The sequence below is a fragment of the Neoarius graeffei genome, chromosome 3 (genome assembly GCF_027579695.1).
Source record: "Neoarius graeffei isolate fNeoGra1 chromosome 3, fNeoGra1.pri, whole genome shotgun sequence".
In the NCBI taxonomy this organism is placed as follows: domain Eukaryota; kingdom Metazoa; phylum Chordata; class Actinopteri; order Siluriformes; family Ariidae; genus Neoarius; species Neoarius graeffei.
Window position 1 is genome coordinate 10,172,140 of NC_083571.1, and position 19,223 is coordinate 10,191,362.

Here is a 19,223-nt window from a genome sequence, read left to right on the forward strand (position 1 = left end):
GTTGCTCAACTGTCTTAGGTCTTTTTTGTCGTATCTTCCGTTTTATGATGCGCCAAATGTTTTCTATGGGTGAAAGATCTGGACTACAGGCTGGCCAGTTCAGTACCCGGACCCTTCTTCTACGCAGCCATGATGCTGTAATTGATGCAGTATGTGGTTTGGCATCGTCATGTTGGAAAATGCAAGGTCTTCCCTGAAAGAGACGTCGTCTGGATGGGAGCATATGCTGCTCTAGAACCTGGATATACCTTTCAGCATTGATGGTGTCTTTCCAGATGTGTAAGCTGCCCATGCCATATGCACTAATGCAACCCCATACCATCAGAGATGCAGGCTTCTGAACTGAGCGCTGATAACAACTCGGGTTGTCCTTCTCCTCTTTAGTCCGAATGACACGGCGTCCCTGATTTCCATAAAGAACTTCAAATTTTGATTCGTCTGACCACAGAACAGTTTTCCACTTTGCCACAGTCCATTTTAAATGAGCCTTGGCCCAGAGAAGACGTCTGCGCTTCTGGATCATGTTTAGATACGGCTTCTTCTTTGAACTATAGAGTTTTAGCTGGCAACGGCGGATGGCACGGTGAATTGTGTTCACAGATAATGTTCTCTGGAAATAGTCCTGAGCTCATTTTGTGATTTCCAATGCAGAAGCATGCCTGTATGTGATGCAGTGCCGTCTAAGGGCCCGAAGATCACGGGCACCCAGTATGGTTTTCCGGCCTTGACCCTTACGCACAGAGATTCTTCCAGATTCTCTGAATCTTTTGATGATATTATGCACTGTAGATTATGGTATGTTCAAACTCTTTGCAATTTTACACTGTCGAACTCCTTTCTGATATTGCTCCACTATTTGTCGGCGCAGAATTAGGGGGATTGGTGATCCTCTTCCCATCTTTACTTCTGAGAGCCGCTGCCACTCCAAGATGCTCTTTTTATACCCAGTCATGTTAATGACCTATTGCCAATTGACCTAATGAGTTGCAGTTTGGTCCTCCAGCTGTTCCTTTTTTGTACCTTTAACTTTTCCAGCCTCTTATTGCCCCTGTCCCAACTTTTTTGAGATGTGTTGCTGTCATGAAATTTCAAATGAGCCAATATTTGGCATGAAATTTCAAAATGTCTCACTTTCGACATTTGATATGTTGTCTATGTTCTATTGTGAATACAATATCAGTTTTTGAGATTTGTAAATTATTCCATTCCGGTTTTTTTTTACAATTTGTACTTTGTCCCAACTTTTTTGGAATCGGGGTTGTAACTGAACTTGAACTGTCTACCTGTATATAGCTTGTATAGAAGCTGGGTTGTCGTTCAGGCTTTTTGGACTTGGAGCATTTTTATTTTTAGAACTTTGACTTTGTACATTTCGATCAGAATCAGCATTCAATATTGGTAAGTTACTGCCCTGTTCTAGCCTGGCAAGCCAGACTAAATGTGAATATTTAGTCTGGTCTCGGTCGTAGACATTTCCGAAGGGTGTGGGTAGGAACAACCCGTTGTCTTTCAAACTGTCTCTTTGCACTCTGACCAATCAGCGCAACAGTGACTGTGACGTAGTCAGAGCGACAGAAAGCAGTGGGGGAGGGTAAATAAACAGCATGTGGAGAGGGACACCATTGGAGCGTAGATCAGACTTTTGCCATAGCCGGTCGGCAAAACAGCGAAAACGTCCTTCTTGAAAAGGAATGAGCGGAGAGCCTCTTCCTGCTCATGTTTCAACGAAAACTCCAAGTCTAATTCTTCTAAAACTGATTCCAAAGCGGAGTCAAACGAGCGCTGTTCAATAGCCGTAGCCATCTTTCCTGTTGTGCTTTCTCCAGCGTCGCGCAGCCTTGTCGTCACTCCTGCAAAAGCCCGCCCAAAGAATCCAAACAAAAACCTTGCGTTGTGATTGGCGGGCACGATTTGATGCCCGGGGTGTGTTGTTGATATGGTCCGAGGCTAGACCCACTCGTAGGCAAAAATATTTTTGGCCGCTAGGCGGGTGGGTCTAGTTTACTAGGCTAGCCCTGTTCTTAACTTTTTGTAAAATCTATAATTGTTCCATCAAGCGTGTATGTATATTAGGGTGCATCAGCTGCCCCCTAAAAATGAAAAGTTCCTCCGATCATGATGCATTTTTGTTTTTATGTTCATTTTGGTAAGAAAACACACTGGGTGAAATATTTTGACAAAATTCAAAAGTTTAATGGTGGCACCAGGAGCTCAAAGTTATGGAAAAAGCTGCTGTTTTATGACATTTATGACAAAATTTCGATCACTTTTCATGAAACATTATGGCGCCTTATAGAGTATACCAAATATCTTCGGTACACATTTTTAGTCCATATTCTAAATATATTATCAAGCACAGTTTGAGTTTTAGCTGTTCATTGAATCATTGTTCAACTACTTTTAAACAATGCAAATGTATTATGAATCACATTAATGCTTCTCAATCCCTTGCAAAGGTTCTTAACATGATCTCTGGCTCACAAGAAATCAATAAATGGAGTCCAACATTGTGATTCAAACCTTACGCAAAAACATAAAATAAGCGTTTTTTGGCAAAAAAAAAAATGAACCTCATGGTGCCACCATTAGACTTTTGAATATGGTCAAAACATTTTACAGGATGTCTTTATTGGTGAAAAGGAACACCCGAACACACATGCATCAGATTTTATGAAAGTGAGGGCAACTGATGCACCCTAATGTATAATAATAATAATAATAATAATAATATTGGCTGATGCTGAGTGGTATATCAGATATATTCCATTCAGCTAGCATGATACTGAACAAGTCGAAGACGAGTAGCTTAATGGAATATATCTGATAGACCATGAAAAAGCCAGCCAATGTTTTTTTTTATTAGTAGTAGTATTATCCATACACATTCTTTTCGGGTGTTCACCGCGTCTTTCTCTTTCAAAATTCTCTCAAAATCTTCTGTATTTAACAAAGCAAACCTGGCGGCCATGTTTGTTTACAAATTGTCCCAGTTGCTTGCTAGCGCGGAAGTTTTACGTCTCCGACACGTAACATCATGTTGTCTTGATGATAATGCAATATCGTAAACCATATTTAACGCTCATTCTCCATTGGATAGAGTGATGTAATACACGTACAGCGTTCCCCCTGGGTTCTGAAAAATATTCTCCACCTTTTTCCTTGAAAAATCAAGTCAAAGAAGTATTCTTCACGTCTCCTTATTTTTGCTTCACTTAGTCTGTATTTTTTCTTAGTTACCGACTTGTCAAAGTGACGTGAACTTAATACAGGTTTATCCTAACCAAACTGGCACAATTCAAACATTTGTACAGCTATAGCTAGTCCTCTCCATTATATATAAAAGTTGGGCTCCACTCCAGCCTCTAATAAGAGAGGCTTGATTTTGGGCCCCCTGTGCACCATCAAGCTAAAATAAACCTCTTGAGTTTGAGCTTACTGAAGGTTATTTGAGCATGGAATTATTCAAAAGAGGTATTCGGACTCCCTTTAGCCTTTACTTCAACACTCAACTTCATTTACAGTTGAACAGAGTCAAGAAGAGTCTTGAAACAACCAACAGTGAAGGAATCGGAATTTTCTGTTGATTTACAAACCAAACACAGAATGAGACGGAGTTTTTCATCATGCATTCACCACGGGGACTCGACACACCACACCGCCCGAAACATGGCTCCCTTCAGTCACTTGCTGGCTGACAGCACTTTCACTTGGGTGCTTTTTTTTTTTTAAACTGACCCCTGTATTACTGACACTGTCTGATGTGCTCGGGGACAGTCAGGGCTCTGAGGTTTTTTTTACCGACCCCTGTATTACTGACACTGTCTGATGTGCTCGGGGACGGTCGGGGCTCTGAGGGTTTTTTTTATTTTTTACTGACCCCTGTATTACTGACACTGTCTGATGTGCTCGGGGACGGTCGGGGCTCTGAGGGTTTTTTTTTTTACCGACCCCTGTATTACTGACACTGTTTGATGTGCTCGGGGACAGTCGGGGCTCTGAGGTTTTTTTTTTTTTTTTTACCGACCCCTGTATTACTGACACTGTCTGATGTGCTCGGGGACGGTCGGGGCTCTGAGGGTTTTTTTACCGACCCCTGTATTACTGACACTGTCTGATGTGCTCGGGGACAGTCGGGGCTCTGAGGGTTTTTTTTACCGACCCCTGTATTACTGACACTGTCTGATGTGCTCGGGGACGGTCGGGGCTCTGAGGGTTTTTTTATTTTTTACCGACCCCTGTATTACTGACACTGTCTGATGTGCTCGGGGACGGTCGGGGCTCTGAGGGGTTTTTTTTACCGACCCCTGTATTACTGACACTGTCTGATGTGCTCGGGGACTGTCGGGGCTCTGAGGTTTTTTTTTTTTTTTTACCGACCCCTGTATTACTGACACTGTCTGATGTGCTTGGGGACGGTCGGGGCTCTGAGGGTTTTTTTTACCGACCCCTGTATTACTGACACTGTCTGATGTGCTCGGGGACTGTCGGGGCTCTGAGGTTTTTTTTTTTTTTACCGACCCCTGTATTACTGACACTGTCTGATGTGCTCGGGGACGGTCGGGGCTCTGAGGGTTTTTTTACCGACCCCTGTATTACTGACACTGTTTGATGTGCTCGGGGACAGTCGGGGCTCTGAGGGGTTTTTTTTTTTTACCGACCCCTGTATTACTGACACTGTCTGATGTGCTCGGGGACGGTCGGGGCTCTGAGGGTTTTTTTTACCGACCCCTGTATTACTGACACTGTTTGATGTGCTCGGGGACAGTCGGGGCTCTGAGGGTTTTTTTTTTTTTTACCGACCCCTGTATTACTGACACTGTCTGATGTGCTCGGGGACGGTCGGGGCTCTGAGGGTTTTTTTACCGACCCCTGTATTACTGACACTGTCTGATGTGCTCGGGGACGGTCGGGGCTCTGAGGGTTTTTTTATTTTTTACCGACCCCTGTATTACTGACACTGTCTGATGTGCTCGGGGACGGTCGGGGCTCTGAGGGTTTTTTTATTTTTTACCGACCCCTGTATTACTGACACTGTCTGATGTGCTCGGGGACGGTCGGGGCTCTGAGGGTTTTTTTACCGACCCCTGTATTACTGACACTGTCTGATGTGCTCGGGGACGGTCGGGGCTCTGAGGGTTTTTTTATTTTTTACCGACCCCTGTATTACTGACACTGTCTGATGTGCTCGGGGACAGTCGGGGCTCTGAGGGTTTTTTTACCGACCCCTGTATTACTGACACTGTTTGATGTGCTCGGGGACAGTCGGGGCTCTGAGGGTTTTTTTTTACCGACCCCTGTATTACTGACACTGTCTGATGTGCTCGGGGACGGTCGGGGCTCTGAGGGTTTTTTTTACCGACCCCTGTATTACTGACACTGTCTGATGTGCTCGGGGACGGTTGGGGCTCTGAGGGTTTTTTTTTTTTACCGACCCCTGTATTACTGACACTGTCTGATGTGCTTGGGGACGGTCGGGGCTCTGAGGTTTTTTTTTACCGACCCCTGTATTACTGACACTGTCTGATGTGCTCGGGGACTGTCGGGGCTCTGAGGTTTTTTTTTTTTTTTACCGACCCCTGTATTACTGACACTGTCTGATGTGCTCGGGGACAGTCGGGGCTCTGAGGGTTTTTTTTTACCGACCCCTGTATTACTGACACTGTCTGATGTGCTCGGGGACGGTCGGGGCTCTGAGGGTTTTTTTTTTACCGACCCCTGTATTACTGACACTGTCTGATGTGCTCGGGGACGGTCGGGGCTCTGAGGGGTTTTTTTTTACCGACCCCTGTATTACTGACACTGTTTGATGTGCTCGGGGACAGTCGGGGCTCTGAGGGTTTTTTTTTTTTTTACCGACCCCTGTATTACTGACACTGTCTGATGTGCTCGGGGACGGTCGGGGCTCTGAGGGTTTTTTTTACCGACCCCTGTATTACTGACACTGTCTGATGTGCTCGGGGACGGTCGGGGCTCTGAGGGTTTTTTTATTTTTTACCGACCCCTGTATTACTGACACTGTCTGATGTGCTCGGGGACGGTCGGGGCTCTGAGGGTTTTTTTACCGACCCCTGTATTACTGACACTGTCTGATGTGCTCGGGGACGGTCGGGGCTCTGAGGGTTTTTTTTATTTTTTACCGACCCCTGTATTACTGACACTGTCTGATGTGCTCGGGGACGGTCGGGGCTCTGAGGGTTTTTTTTTACCGACCCCTGTATTACTGACACTGTCTGATGTGCTCGGGGACGGTCGGGGCTCTGAGGGTTTTTTTACCGACCCCTGTATTACTGACACTGTCTGATGTGCTCGGGGACTGTCGGGGCTCTGAGGTTTTTTTTTTTTTTTTTTACCGACCCCTGTATTACTGACACTGTCTGATGTGCTTGGGGACGGTCGGGGCTCTGAGGGTTTTTTTACCGACCCCTGTATTACTGACACTGTTTGATGTGCTCGGGGACAGTCGGGGCTCTGAGGTTTTTTTTTTACCGACCCCTGTATTACTGACACTGTCTGATGTGCTCGGGGACGGTCGGGGCTCTGAGGGTTTTTTTTACCGACCCCTGTATTACTGACACTGTCTGATGTGCTCGGGGACGGTTGGGGCTCTGAGGGTTTTTTTTTTTACCGACCCCTGTATTACTGACACTGTCTGATGTGCTCGGGGACGGTCGGGGCTCTGAGGGTTTTTTTACCGACCCCTGTATTACTGACACTGTCTGATGTGCTCGGGGACGGTCGGGGCTCTGAGGGTTTTTTTTTACCGACCCCTGTATTACTGACACTGTCTGATGTGCTCGGGGACGGTTGGGGCTCTGAGGGTTTTTTTTATTTTTTACCGACCCCTGTATTACTGACACTGTCTGATGTGCTCGGGGACGGTCGGGGCTCTGAGGGTTTTTTTACCGACCCCTGTATTACTGACACTGTCTGATGTGCTCGGGGACAGTCGGGGCTCTGAGGGTTTTTTTACCGACCCCTGTATTACTGACACTGTCTGATGTGCTCGGGGACGGTCGGGGCTCTGAGGGTTTTTTTATTTTTTACCGACCCCTGTATTACTGACACTGTCTGATGTGCTCGGGGACGGTCGGGGCTCTGAGGGTTTTTTTTTTTTACCGACCCCTGTATTACTGACACTGTCTGATGTGCTCAGGGACGGTTGGGGCTCTGAGGGTTTTTTTTTTTTTTTTTACCGACCCCTGTATTACTGACACTGTCTGATGTGCTCGGGGACGGTCGGGGCTCTGAGGGTTTTTTTTACCGACCCCTGTATTACTGACACTGTCTGATGTGCTCGGGGACGGTCGGGGCTCTGAGGGGTTTTTTTTAACCGACCCCTGTATTACTGACACTGTCTGATGTGCTCGGGGACGGTCGGGGCTCTGAGGGGTTTTTTTTAACCGACCCCTGTATTACTGACACTGTCTGATGTGCTCGGGGACGGTCGGGGCTCTGAGGGTTTTTTTTTTTTTTTACCGACCCCTGTATTACTGACACTGTCTGATGTGCTCGGGGACAGTCGGGGCTCTGAGGGTTTTTTTTACCGACCCCTGTATTACTGACACTGTCTGATGTGCTCGGGGACGGTCGGGGCTCTGAGGGTTTTTTTTTTACCGACCCCTGTATTACTGACACTGTCTGATGTGCTCGGGGACAGTCGGGGCTCTGAGGGTTTTTTTTTTTTTTTTACCGACCCCTGTATTACTGACACTGTCTGATGTGCTCGGGGACAGTCGGGGCTCTGAGGTTTTTTTTTTTTTACCGACCCCTGTATTACTGACACTGTCTGATGTGCTCGGGGACAGTCGGGGCTCTGAGGGTTTTTTTTTTACCGACCCCTGTATTACTGACACTGTCTGATGTGCTCGGGGACGGTCAGGGCTCTGAGGGTTTTTTTTTTACCGACCCCTGTATTGCTGACACTGTCTGATGTGCTCGGGGACAGTCGGGGCTCTGAGGGTTTTTTTTTTTTTTTACCGACCCCTGTATTACTGACACTGTCTGATGTGCTCGGGGACGGTCGGGGCTCTGAGGGTTTTTTTTACCGACCCGTGTATTACTGACACTGTCTGATGTGCTCGGGGACGGTCGGGGCTCTGAGGGGTTTTTTTTAACCGACCCCTGTATTACTGACACTGTCTGATGTGCTCGGGGACGGTCGGGGCTCTGAGGTTTTTTTTTTTTTTTTTTACCGACCCCTGTATTACTGACACTGTCTGATGTGCTCGGGGACAGTCGGGGCTCTGAGGGTTTTTTTTACCGACCCCTGTATTACTGACACTGTCTGATGTGCTCGGGGACGGTCGGGGCTCTGAGGGTTTTTTTTACCGACCCCTGTATTACTGACACTGTCTGATGTGCTCGGGGACGGTCGGGGCTCTGAGGGGTTTTTTTTAACCGACCCCTGTATTACTGACACTGTCTGATGTGCTCGGGGACGGTCGGGGCTCTGAGGGGTTTTTTTTAACCGACCCCTGTATTACTGACACTGTCTGATGTGCTCGGGGACGGTCGGGGCTCTGAGGGTTTTTTTTTTTTTTACCGACCCCTGTATTACTGACACTGTCTGATGTGCTCGGGGACAGTCGGGGCTCTGAGGGTTTTTTTTACCGACCCCTGTATTACTGACACTGTCTGATGTGCTCGGGGACGGTCGGGGCTCTGAGGGTTTTTTTTTTACCGACCCCTGTATTACTGACACTGTCTGATGTGCTCGGGGACAGTCGGGGCTCTGAGGGTTTTTTTTTTTTTTTTACCGACCCCTGTATTACTGACACTGTCTGATGTGCTCGGGGACAGTCGGGGCTCTGAGGTTTTTTTTTTTTTTACCGACCCCTGTATTACTGACACTGTCTGATGTGCTCGGGGACAGTCGGGGCTCTGAGGGTTTTTTTTTTTACCGACCCCTGTATTACTGACACTGTCTGATGTGCTCGGGGACGGTCGGGGCTCTGAGGGTTTTTTTTTTACCGACCCCTGTATTACTGACACTGTCTGATGTGCTCGGGGACAGTCGGGGCTCTGAGGGTTTTTTTTTTTTTTTACCGACCCCTGTATTACTGACACTGTCTGATGTGCTCGGGGACGGTCGGGGCTCTGAGGGGTTTTTTTTAACCGACCCCTGTATTACTGACACTGTCTGATGTGCTCGGGGACGGTCGGGGCTCTGAGGGTTTTTTTTTTTTTTACCGACCCCTGTATTACTGACACTGTCTGATGTGCTCGGGGACAGTCGGGGCTCTGAGGGTTTTTTTTACCGACCCCTGTATTACTGACACTGTCTGATGTGCTCGGGGACGGTCGGGGCTCTGAGGGTTTTTTTTACCGACCCCTGTATTACTGACACTGTCTGATGTGCTCGGGGACGGTCGGGGCTCTGAGGGTTTTTTTTTTACCGACCCCTGTATTACTGACACTGTCTGATGTGCTCGGGGACAGTCGGGGCTCTGAGGGTTTTTTTTTTCACCGACCCCTGTATTACTGACACTGTCTGATGTGCTCGGGGACAGTCGGGGCTCCTGAGGTTTTTTTTTTTTTTTTTTTTTTTTTACCGACCCCTGTATTACTGACACTGTCTGATGTGCTCGGGGACAGTCGGGGCTCTGAGGGGTTTTTTTACCGACCCCTGTATTACTGACACTGTCTGATGTGCTCGGGGACGGTCGGGGCTCTGAGGGTTTTTTTTTTACCGACCCCTGTATTACTGACACTGTCTGATGTGCTCGGGGACAGTCGGGGCTCTGAGGGTTTTTTTTTTTTTTTTACCGACCCCTATATTACTGACACTGTCTGATGTGCTCGGGGACAGTCGGGGCTCTGAGGTTTTTTTTTTTTTACCGACCCCTGTATTACTGACACTGTCTGATGTGCTTGGGGACAGTCGGGGCTCTGAGGGTTTTTTTTTTACCGACCCCTGTATTACTGACACTGTCTGATGTGCTCGGGGACGGTCGGGGCTCTGAGGGTTTTTTTTTTACCGACCCCTGTATTACTGACACTGTCTGATGTGCTCGGGGACAGTCGGGGCTCTGAGGGTTTTTTTTTTTTTTACCGACCCCTGTATTACTGACACTGTCTGATGTGCTCGGGGAGGGTCGGGGCTCTGAGGGTTTTTTTTACCGACCCGTGTATTACTGACACTGTCTGATGTGCTCGGGGACGGTCGGGGCTCTGAGGGTTTTTTTTTAACCGACCCCTGTATTACTGACACTGTCTGATGTGCTCGGGGACGGTCGGGGCTCTGAGGGTTTTTTTTTTTTTTACCGACCCCTGTATTACTGACACTGTCTGATGTGCTCGGGGACAGTCGGGGCTCTGAGGGGTTTTTTTACCGACCCCTGTATTACTGACACTGTCTGATGTGCTCGGGGACGGTCGGGGCTCTGAGGGTTTTTTTTTTACCGACCCCTGTATTACTGACACTGTCTGATGTGCTCGGGGACAGTCGGGGCTCTGAGGGTTTTTTTTTTTACCGACCCCTGTATTACTGACACTGTCTGATGTGCTCGGGGACAGTCGGGGCTCTGAGGGTTTTTTTTTTACCGACCCCTGTATTACTGACACTGTCTGATGTGCTCGGGGACGGTCGGGGCTCTGAGGGTTTTTTTTTTACCGACCCCTGTATTACTGACACTGTCTGATGTGCTCGGGGACAGTCGGGGCTCTGAGGGTTTTTTTTTTTTTTTACCGACCCCTGTATTACTGACACTGTCTGATGTGCTCGGGGAGGGTCGGGGCTCTGAGGGTTTTTTTTACCGACCCGTGTATTACTGACACTGTCTGATGTGCTCGGGGACGGTCGGGGCTCTGAGGGGGTTTTTTTAACCGACCCCTGTATTACTGACACTGTCTGATGTGCTCGGGGACGGTCGGGGCTCTGAGGGTTTTTTTTTTTTTTTACCGACCCCTGTATTACTGACACTGTCTGATGTGCTCGGGGACAGTCGGGGCTCTGAGGGGTTTTTTTACCGACCCCTGTATTACTGACACTGTCTGATGTGCTCGGGGACGGTCGGGGCTCTGAGGGTTTTTTTTTTACCGACCCCTGTATTACTGACACTGTCTGATGTGCTCGGGGACAGTCGGGGCTCTGAGGGTTTTTTTTTTTACCGACCCCTGTATTACTGACACTGTCTGATGTGCTCGGGGACAGTCGGGGCTCTGAGGTTTTTTTTTTTTTTTTTACCGACCCCTGTATTACTGACACTGTCTGATGTGCTCGGGGACGGTCGGGGCTCTGAGGGTTTTTTTTTTTTTACCGACCCCTGTATTACTGACACTGTCTGATGTGCTCGGGGACAGTCGGGGCTCTGAGGGTTTTTTTTACCGACCCCTGTATTACTGACACTGTCTGATATGCTCGGGGACAGTAGCGGCTGAGTGTGCCTCCCTCGTGGCTGTTTCAGCCCTTAAATCATCTTCAGTGCTTGATGAAGCGCGCCCAATAAACTTTGCCAGTTCAGACTGCGCCATTGTTTGGTTCACACAGGGATAACTACACCACCACACCAGGCCGATTAAGACGCACTGCAATTGGTCAAAAACTTGGCACTATGTAGTCATTATGTGTCGTCGATTTTTATTGGTCACGAGCACCGTCTCTTCACTGCGGTTAGATTTCGGCAAACAGAGATTTCTATAAAAGATGGCTTATGATAATGATGAGACATACTTTAGTCACCGTGACAACTGCTAGTAATTTGCTCTTCATCACTGATAGATTATGTTCATCAGTGATGAGTGTGATGAGCGCCTGCTGGTATCCTGCACAAGAGATGAGCGATATGCTAACAATATTGCATGCCATCACACCAAATGAACGAAATCCGCTAGAAGGGAATAGAACACGGTTTTAGTCCATCGAAAAAGTGTCCTGCGTGTATAATAATTCCTGATTATTCTCTGAGCCTGAGGTGGATATTTGTTTTAGTATAAATACACAGGTGATTTATTTAAAATAAAAAAATCATATTTAAAAAAATAATTTCAGTCTTCAAAAGCGGGATGCAAATGTAATAAAGGTGTGGTGCGGACTTGTCACTTATCTACACCGACGCAAATAAAATAAATCCCAATTCCACCTTCCCTTTGAATAGTTTTAGTCCAAACTCCGTTGCATCTTTAGTGCTTTTAGGAACAGCATTTTCTTTCATCGTTTGTAATTCTTCCTCACTTACGGTGAAAGCGATCGGCCGCCATTTTGCCGAGTCGCTCGAGGTCGTTATCTAGAAATAGTCCGAGTTTCTCAACCAATCAGCACGCACGAAATCTTTTAGATCATTCGTATTGAAACGATGTTGGTTAACCTGACAAGCAGCCAAGACCCGGCCACTTTCACAGGAAGTGGCTGTTTGACTGACGCTGTACGTTCCTATAGTCTGTCAGAAAGAAGGAAAGAACAAAGGAAATGATGAATGGATAAAGGAAGGTCGGAACGAAGGAATTAAAAAAAAAAAGAGTGAAAGAAGGAAAGTTGTTTGGAAAGAAAGAACATAAGAATGAAGGAAGGAAGGGAGATGGGAAAGAGGGGAAAATCCAAGGAAGGAAGAAAAATGAATGAAACGATGAAGGACGAAAGAAAAAGGCACACATCTGGATTGGATCTTTTTAAAGATCCTGAATCTTGTGACCAGAAAAGTGCACATCAGGCGCTGTTCTGTTGCATGGGTGGAGCTTGTGAGCAGGTTCTAAGTGGTTCTGGGTGGCTCTTCTCTCCCCTGCAGGCCTCCTCCCAGTCCATCAGGCACCATCACAGCGAGCTACGGCCAAACCCAGACCCGCTCCGTCCCCATCTACGAGATGAAGTTCCCTGACCTGTGTGTGTATTAACGCAGCGGGAAGGAGAAGCTCAGACAATGGAGCAGCCGTGTGTGTGTGTGTGTGTGTGTGTTTGATCATCGCAGGCAACCCTCCAGCATGCGTCTTTGCACTCTGACTGACACGGACATGACCACGCAGCGAATACGAACTCTTTCTAAATGCATCGCGAAGATAAAAGCCGTTACTCGGATCCGGTTGGGTCATCTGCCATGTTTAACGTTTATCTCGTGTCTTCAATTCAGCTTGGATTGTTTTTTTTTTTGTTTTTTTTAAAGCAGAAATGCATGTCCTCTAATGCCAGCTAGTTTTATTTTCATGTTTGTTTGTTTTTTAAAGTAGCTGTTTTATGCTATTAGTGCGTTAAGTAATGTATTTTTCGAAAATGGATTTGTTTCAGGTGAACCGTTTTTAACACATCCCTATTGGTGCTACTTTCGTTCCTTTTCATTTTGTTATTCAACAGTTTGCTGACATTTTTGTGTGATTTGTTGTTGTTGTAAATCTTAGCTACTTACAGCTACTGTACACCGAACTTGCATACATTCGGAGAACGTTCACACAGCTTGCGTGAGGTTTTCAAAATCAGGACCGCATCCTTTTTAGGCACAGAAATGATCTAAACCCTAAAAAATTATTTCTTTCGTTTCTGCGTTCTCAGATTAGCACTTTGTATTATTTAGACTAGAGATAGCTACAGCTAGGTTCAAGCATATCTCTTTTTGCGTATGCAGGGCTTAAAAATGGAATTGCACTGGGAAAAAATTCCCATCATCTTTGTCAGACGCTCTGTGAACGTGGTGTTTTTTGTTTTTGTTTTTTTTAAATATGCATTTAATTTTTAAAGCGTCCATAAGCAACTTTTTATGTTTTAGTATAGCGTGGGGCAAAAGTTATACCTAACATCTCGAACACAGTGTCCTGTAAATACGTGTGTGGTTATGAAGAAAAATTTTAGTTTTAGGCTGCGGCAACTTTTCTAACATCAAGCTAGAGTGAGTGTAGGTTCACGCCCGCCCGTGGAGATCTAACCAGCATGAGATTATCACCAACACGGGAATTTCTAACAAGAACGACAAGGTTGGTGAACCGCTGCAAGCTCCAGGGGACATGATTAAGCGAGAACACGGTGATCTAGAGAACGTGGTTGATTTTTCGGACGACGTCTGTACACGGATTGCGTGTTATATTATATATATTTTTTAATATGGTTGTCTTTAAAAAGCTGAAGGGATTCTGTCCTGCGTGGTGGTGACTCGTATGTAATGTCCAGCGCTCCTCATTGGTGGTGTTTTATTTTTGTGATTGTGCGAGTATTTTGACGGCGTGACTTCTTCACATGGTCGTCAAGTGAACACGTTCTTGTTACCGACGTCTTTCCTGTTCCTGTGCATCATGGTTTTTTTTTTCCACGTCTTTTTTTTGAGAACGTTACAAATGAAGCCATGATTGCAAATTTAAAAAGACGACAGTGAAAGTTGTTGTTCTGTGTTCTTGTCGGGGTGCCCCCCCCCCGTTGTTTGTTTTTAGGTGTGGGCCAAAATTAAAAATATAAACGTACAATGGAGCTGCTTTGACTTAAATGTAAATGTTTGATCACTTTTACAGCACAGTTATAGAATAGTAAATAAACTTGGCATGCTTGTTTATTATTCTATACTTCTATGATATTGTATGTTTTGCAGTGATAGAATTTGGATTTGAAAGGTTTTGTGATAAACGAAATGCACACGTGCTTCAATTCTATTTCAATATGAAATGTACGTTAACATTCAGCTTCAGTCCGTCGCATTCAGATTGGTGTTTATTCAACACTCCATTCGTGTGTTGCAATGAATGAGAAATGTGGCACGACACTCTCATTCGCTGGCCACTTTATTAGGAACACCCATCCGATCCAGATCCAAATCAAGAGCTTCAGCTAATTAACGTTCAAACATCAGAACGGGAAAAATTGTGATCTCACAGTGAAGTGTGACCTTTCTTTCTTTCTTTCTTTCACTGTGGCATGGGTGTTGGTTTGAGTATTTCAGAAGCTGCTGATCTCCTGGGGTTTTCACGCACAACAGTCTCTAGAGTTTACACAGACAGGATGGTGTGAAAAACCATCGAGTTGACTGAGCGACAGTTCTGTGGGTGGAAACAGACGCCTTGCTGATAACAGAGGAAAATGGCCAGGAAGGATATAGCAACTCCTCATATAATCACTCTTTACAACCGCGGTGAGCAGAAAAGCATCTCAGCAGAACAGACCACCACACTGGGTTCCACTCCTGCAGCCAAGAACCGGAATCTTAGACTCAAGAACGCGTTCCTATTCAAGTGGCCGGTGAATGTATAATCTGACTTTAAATGTACCATTCTGATGTTTTTATATCTTTTATTAAGGTTTGTAGTTGAATTGGATCGCGCTGAAATTGTATTCAGTAGGTTTCGAGTTCAGTGCTAATGTTTTTTTTTAATCAGGTGTCGAAATTTTTATTTCGATTCCGTTTTTTCAGAAATTCACTTCTTAATCAGATTTAAAGTTTTGATGACATTTATTGATTCGTTGTGGCTGAAATCCAATCCGGACTGTTTTATTCTTGTGAAATGGATTGTGCCACCCACCAAAAACTGAATCTGAATTTTCTGGACCCGTTTAGTATAAAATTGAGTTTGAAACCTTGCAGAAGAAATTCAGGCCTTTTATTCAACTACAGAACTTCACTTACAAATCAAAATACATCAAGTTTTTACATTATTCTCTCTCTCTCTCTCTCTCTCTCTCTCTCTCTCTCTCTCTCTCTCACACATTCTCTCTCTTACACATTCTCTCTCTCTAACACATTCTCTAACATTCTCTCTCTCTCTAACATTTTCTCTCTCTAACACATTCTCTCTAACACATTCTCTCTCTCTCTCTCTAACACATATTCTCTCTAACACATTCTCTCTCTCTAACACATTCTCTAACATTCTCTCTCTCTCTCTAACATTTTCTCTCTCTCTAACACATTCTCTCTAACACATTCTCTCTAACACATTCTCTCTCTCTAACACATTCTCTCTCTCTCTAACACATTCTCTCTCTAACACATTCTCTAACATTCTCTCTCTCTCTAACACATTCTCTCTAACACATTCTCTCTAACACATTCTCTCTAACACATTCTCTCTCTCTAACACATTCTCTCTCTCTCTAACACATTCTTTCTCTAACATTCTCTCTCTCTAACATTTTCTCTCTCTCTAACACATTCTCTCTAACACATTCATTCTCTCTAACACATTCTCTCTCTCTAACACATTCTCTCTCTCTCTAACACATTCTCTCTCTCTCTAACACATTCTCTAACATTCTCTCTCTAACACATTCTCTAACACATTCTCTCTCTCTCTAACACACATTCTCTCTCTCTCTCTCTAACACATTCTCTCTCTCTCTAACACATTCTCTCTCTAACACATTCTCTAACATTCTCTCTCTAACACATTCTCTAACACATTCTCTCTCTCTCTAACACACATTCTCTCTCTCTCTCTCTAACACATTCTGTCTAGCACACATTCTCTCTCTCTCTAACACATTCTCTAACACACACACTAACACATTCTAACACACATTTTCTCTCTCTCTCTAACACACATTCTCTCTCTCTCTCTAACACACCATTCTCTGTCTAACACACATTCTCTCTCTCTCTCTCTCTAACACACCATTCTCTCTCTCTAACACACCATTTTCATTCTCTCTCTCTAACACACCATTCTCTGTCTAACACACATTCTCTCTCTCTCTCTCTCTCTCTCTAACACCATTCTCTCTCTCTAACACACCATTCTCTCTCTCTAACACACCATTTTCATTCTCTCTCTCTAACACACCATTCTCTGTCTAACACACATTCTCTCTCTCTCTCTCTCTCTCTCTCTCTCTCTCTCACACACCATTCTCTCTCTCTAACACACCATTCTCTCTCTCTAACACACCATTCTCTCTCTCTAACACACCATTCTCTCTCTCTAACACACCATTCTCTCTCTCTAACACACCATTTTCATTCTCTCTCTCTAACACACCATTCTCTGTCTAACACACATTCTCTCTCTCTCTCTCTCTCTCTCTCTCTCTCTCTCTCTCTCTCTCTCTCTAACACACCATTCTCTCTCTCTAACACACCATTTTCATTCTCTCTCTCTAACACACCTCTCTCTCTAACACATTCTCTAACACACACACTAACATATTCTAACACACCATTCTCTCTCTCTAACACACCATTCTCTCTCTCTCTAACACACCATTTTCTCTCTCTCTCTCTCTCTCTAACACACCTCTCTCTCTCTAACACATTCTCTAACACACACACTAACATATTCTAACACACCATTCTCTCTCTCTAACACACCATTCTCTCTCTCTCTAACACACCATTTTCTCTCTCTCTCTCTCTCTAACACACCTCTCTCTCTCTAACACATTCTCTAACACACACACTAACATATTCTAACACACCATTCTCTCTCTCTCTAACACACCATTTTCTCTCTCTCTCTCTCTCTCTCTAACACACCTCTCTCTCTCTAACACATTCTCTAACACACACACTAACATATTCTAACACACCATTCTCTCTTTCTCTCTAACACATTCTCTCTCTCTCTAACACATTCTCTCTCTTTAACACACACACACTCTAACACTCTCTAACACACACTCTCTCTCCCACAAAATTCTTATTCTCTCTCTCCCCCACAAAAACACATTCTCTCTCCCACAAAAACACATTCTCTCTCTCCCTCTCCCCACACACAAAAACATTCTCCCTCTCCCCACACACAAAAACATTCTCTCTCTCCTTTTCTTGCCACTCAGTCACTCTCGTGCCACATTTCTCACTCCGTATTATTCCAGCTAGGAAAGCACTGGGTGGGTTTCTGAAAGATGGATCTGAACAGTATTTATGTAATTGTCTGAATTTGTGTAACAGTGCCATCATTGAAATTGAGATCTGATTATTTTTTATTTTAACTGTAATAAACGAGCTGTACATCTTCAATTTTTATAACAGTTCATATTTACAAAACTTCAAATCCAAATTCTAGTAGTGTAAATCCTCTGTAGCAGTCACAGTAATAAAACAGATTATGGAGTTTGAATTCTGAAATTAGAAAATTTATAACTGAACACAAAATCTGAATTTAAGGGTTTTATGTAAAACTGAAATGCGCTTAATGTGTAACGGCGTGCTCGAGTGTACGGTTGAGCATTTGAAATCTAAAATGGTCATGCATGTGAGTGATTTCTAAAACAAAACGTTTAATTTGATTGCTATAAATTAACATTTTTAGATTCATTAACTTCCAGTAAAGATTAAAAAAGAAAATTCTAAAAATGAACATTTTTAAAATGAGTTCTGTGTGTGGGGTTGGTTTGTTTGTTTGTTTTTTGCCTGTACGTTACCTCAGTGTTAGTTTGAAAGCAAAAGGAAACGTGAATTAACATCAGGACTGAATACTTTTTATATAAATTGATTTATATTTCTGCTTCATTTTCAATTTGGAATGTTCAGTCGCACACTCGAGCGTGAAATCCAGTTTTTAAATTTTCACTTTTGTAAATCACCAAATTCAGTTTCAGTTCAGTTTCAGATGATGCGAAACAAAATGCAAAATAAATTCTGACTTTTTGCACCGAAATAAAATTTTCATGGCATGAGACAAACTCCATAAGTTTAAATCGACTTAAACTGCATTCTGTGGACTTTTTAATCAGTTACATTATTATTATTATTATTATTATTATTATTATTGCTTTGCTCTTAACAGTGAGGTGTGTTCTTTTATCTTTATTTTTTGTTTAATAAAATCGGGACTGTTTTCCTGACCGCGTTAAATCTTCACCAGATGTTTCCTCACTTCATGATGTTTCTGTAAAACTGGGAAGTTCAGTAATGAATCTGGGAAACGTACAAAAACCTTCATCACCCCGAGACAAAGCAACACAGGAAAGATGTCTTGTGTGTTTTTCTGTGTAAATGTTACAGATGGAAAATGAAGCGTGTGTGTGTGTGAGATGTTGCTGGGCTTGTACACGTCTCAACTTTGTTCCTACATGTCAGTCCTACAGCTGGTCAATAAAACGTGTTCAGTGATGAGTGACGACTTCGTTTCATTCCTGGGGTATAAAATCTCACCGCTGTTCATCATGACTCCGTCTGAAACCGTTCAGTGACGTCATCAATTAAAACCCGGCAGTGCGTTTATTATTACACAGCTGTAACACACTGTACAGCAGCCATTCAGTCAAGTGTGTGTGTGTGTGTGTACACACTTTCAGATTAAAACATTAACATTTGAAATACATTTTTTACTCTTTGTTTAATTAAACAGAACTATTGATCATTCTTTATGATTAAATCCAA

The 19,223-nt window shown here is 44.3% G+C and overlaps 1 protein-coding gene across 2 annotated transcripts in view; it reads left to right on the forward strand.

Moving 5' to 3' along the window:
• Positions 1–18,956, forward strand: part of efr3bb (EFR3 homolog Bb (S. cerevisiae)) — a 185,458-nt gene extending 166,502 nt beyond the window's left edge. Inside the window, exon 24 of one of the 2 annotated variants that reach the window (XM_060916374.1) lies at positions 14,850–18,956. In XM_060916374.1, coding sequence (XP_060772357.1) covers positions 14,850–14,859 — 10 coding nt within the window. In that variant the 3' untranslated portion in view covers positions 14,860–18,956. Of the gene's footprint in view, positions 1–12,722 lie in introns of both variants that reach the window. The other variant, XM_060916373.1, reaches the window with a different exon arrangement.
• Positions 18,957–19,223: the final 267 nt, after the last annotated feature.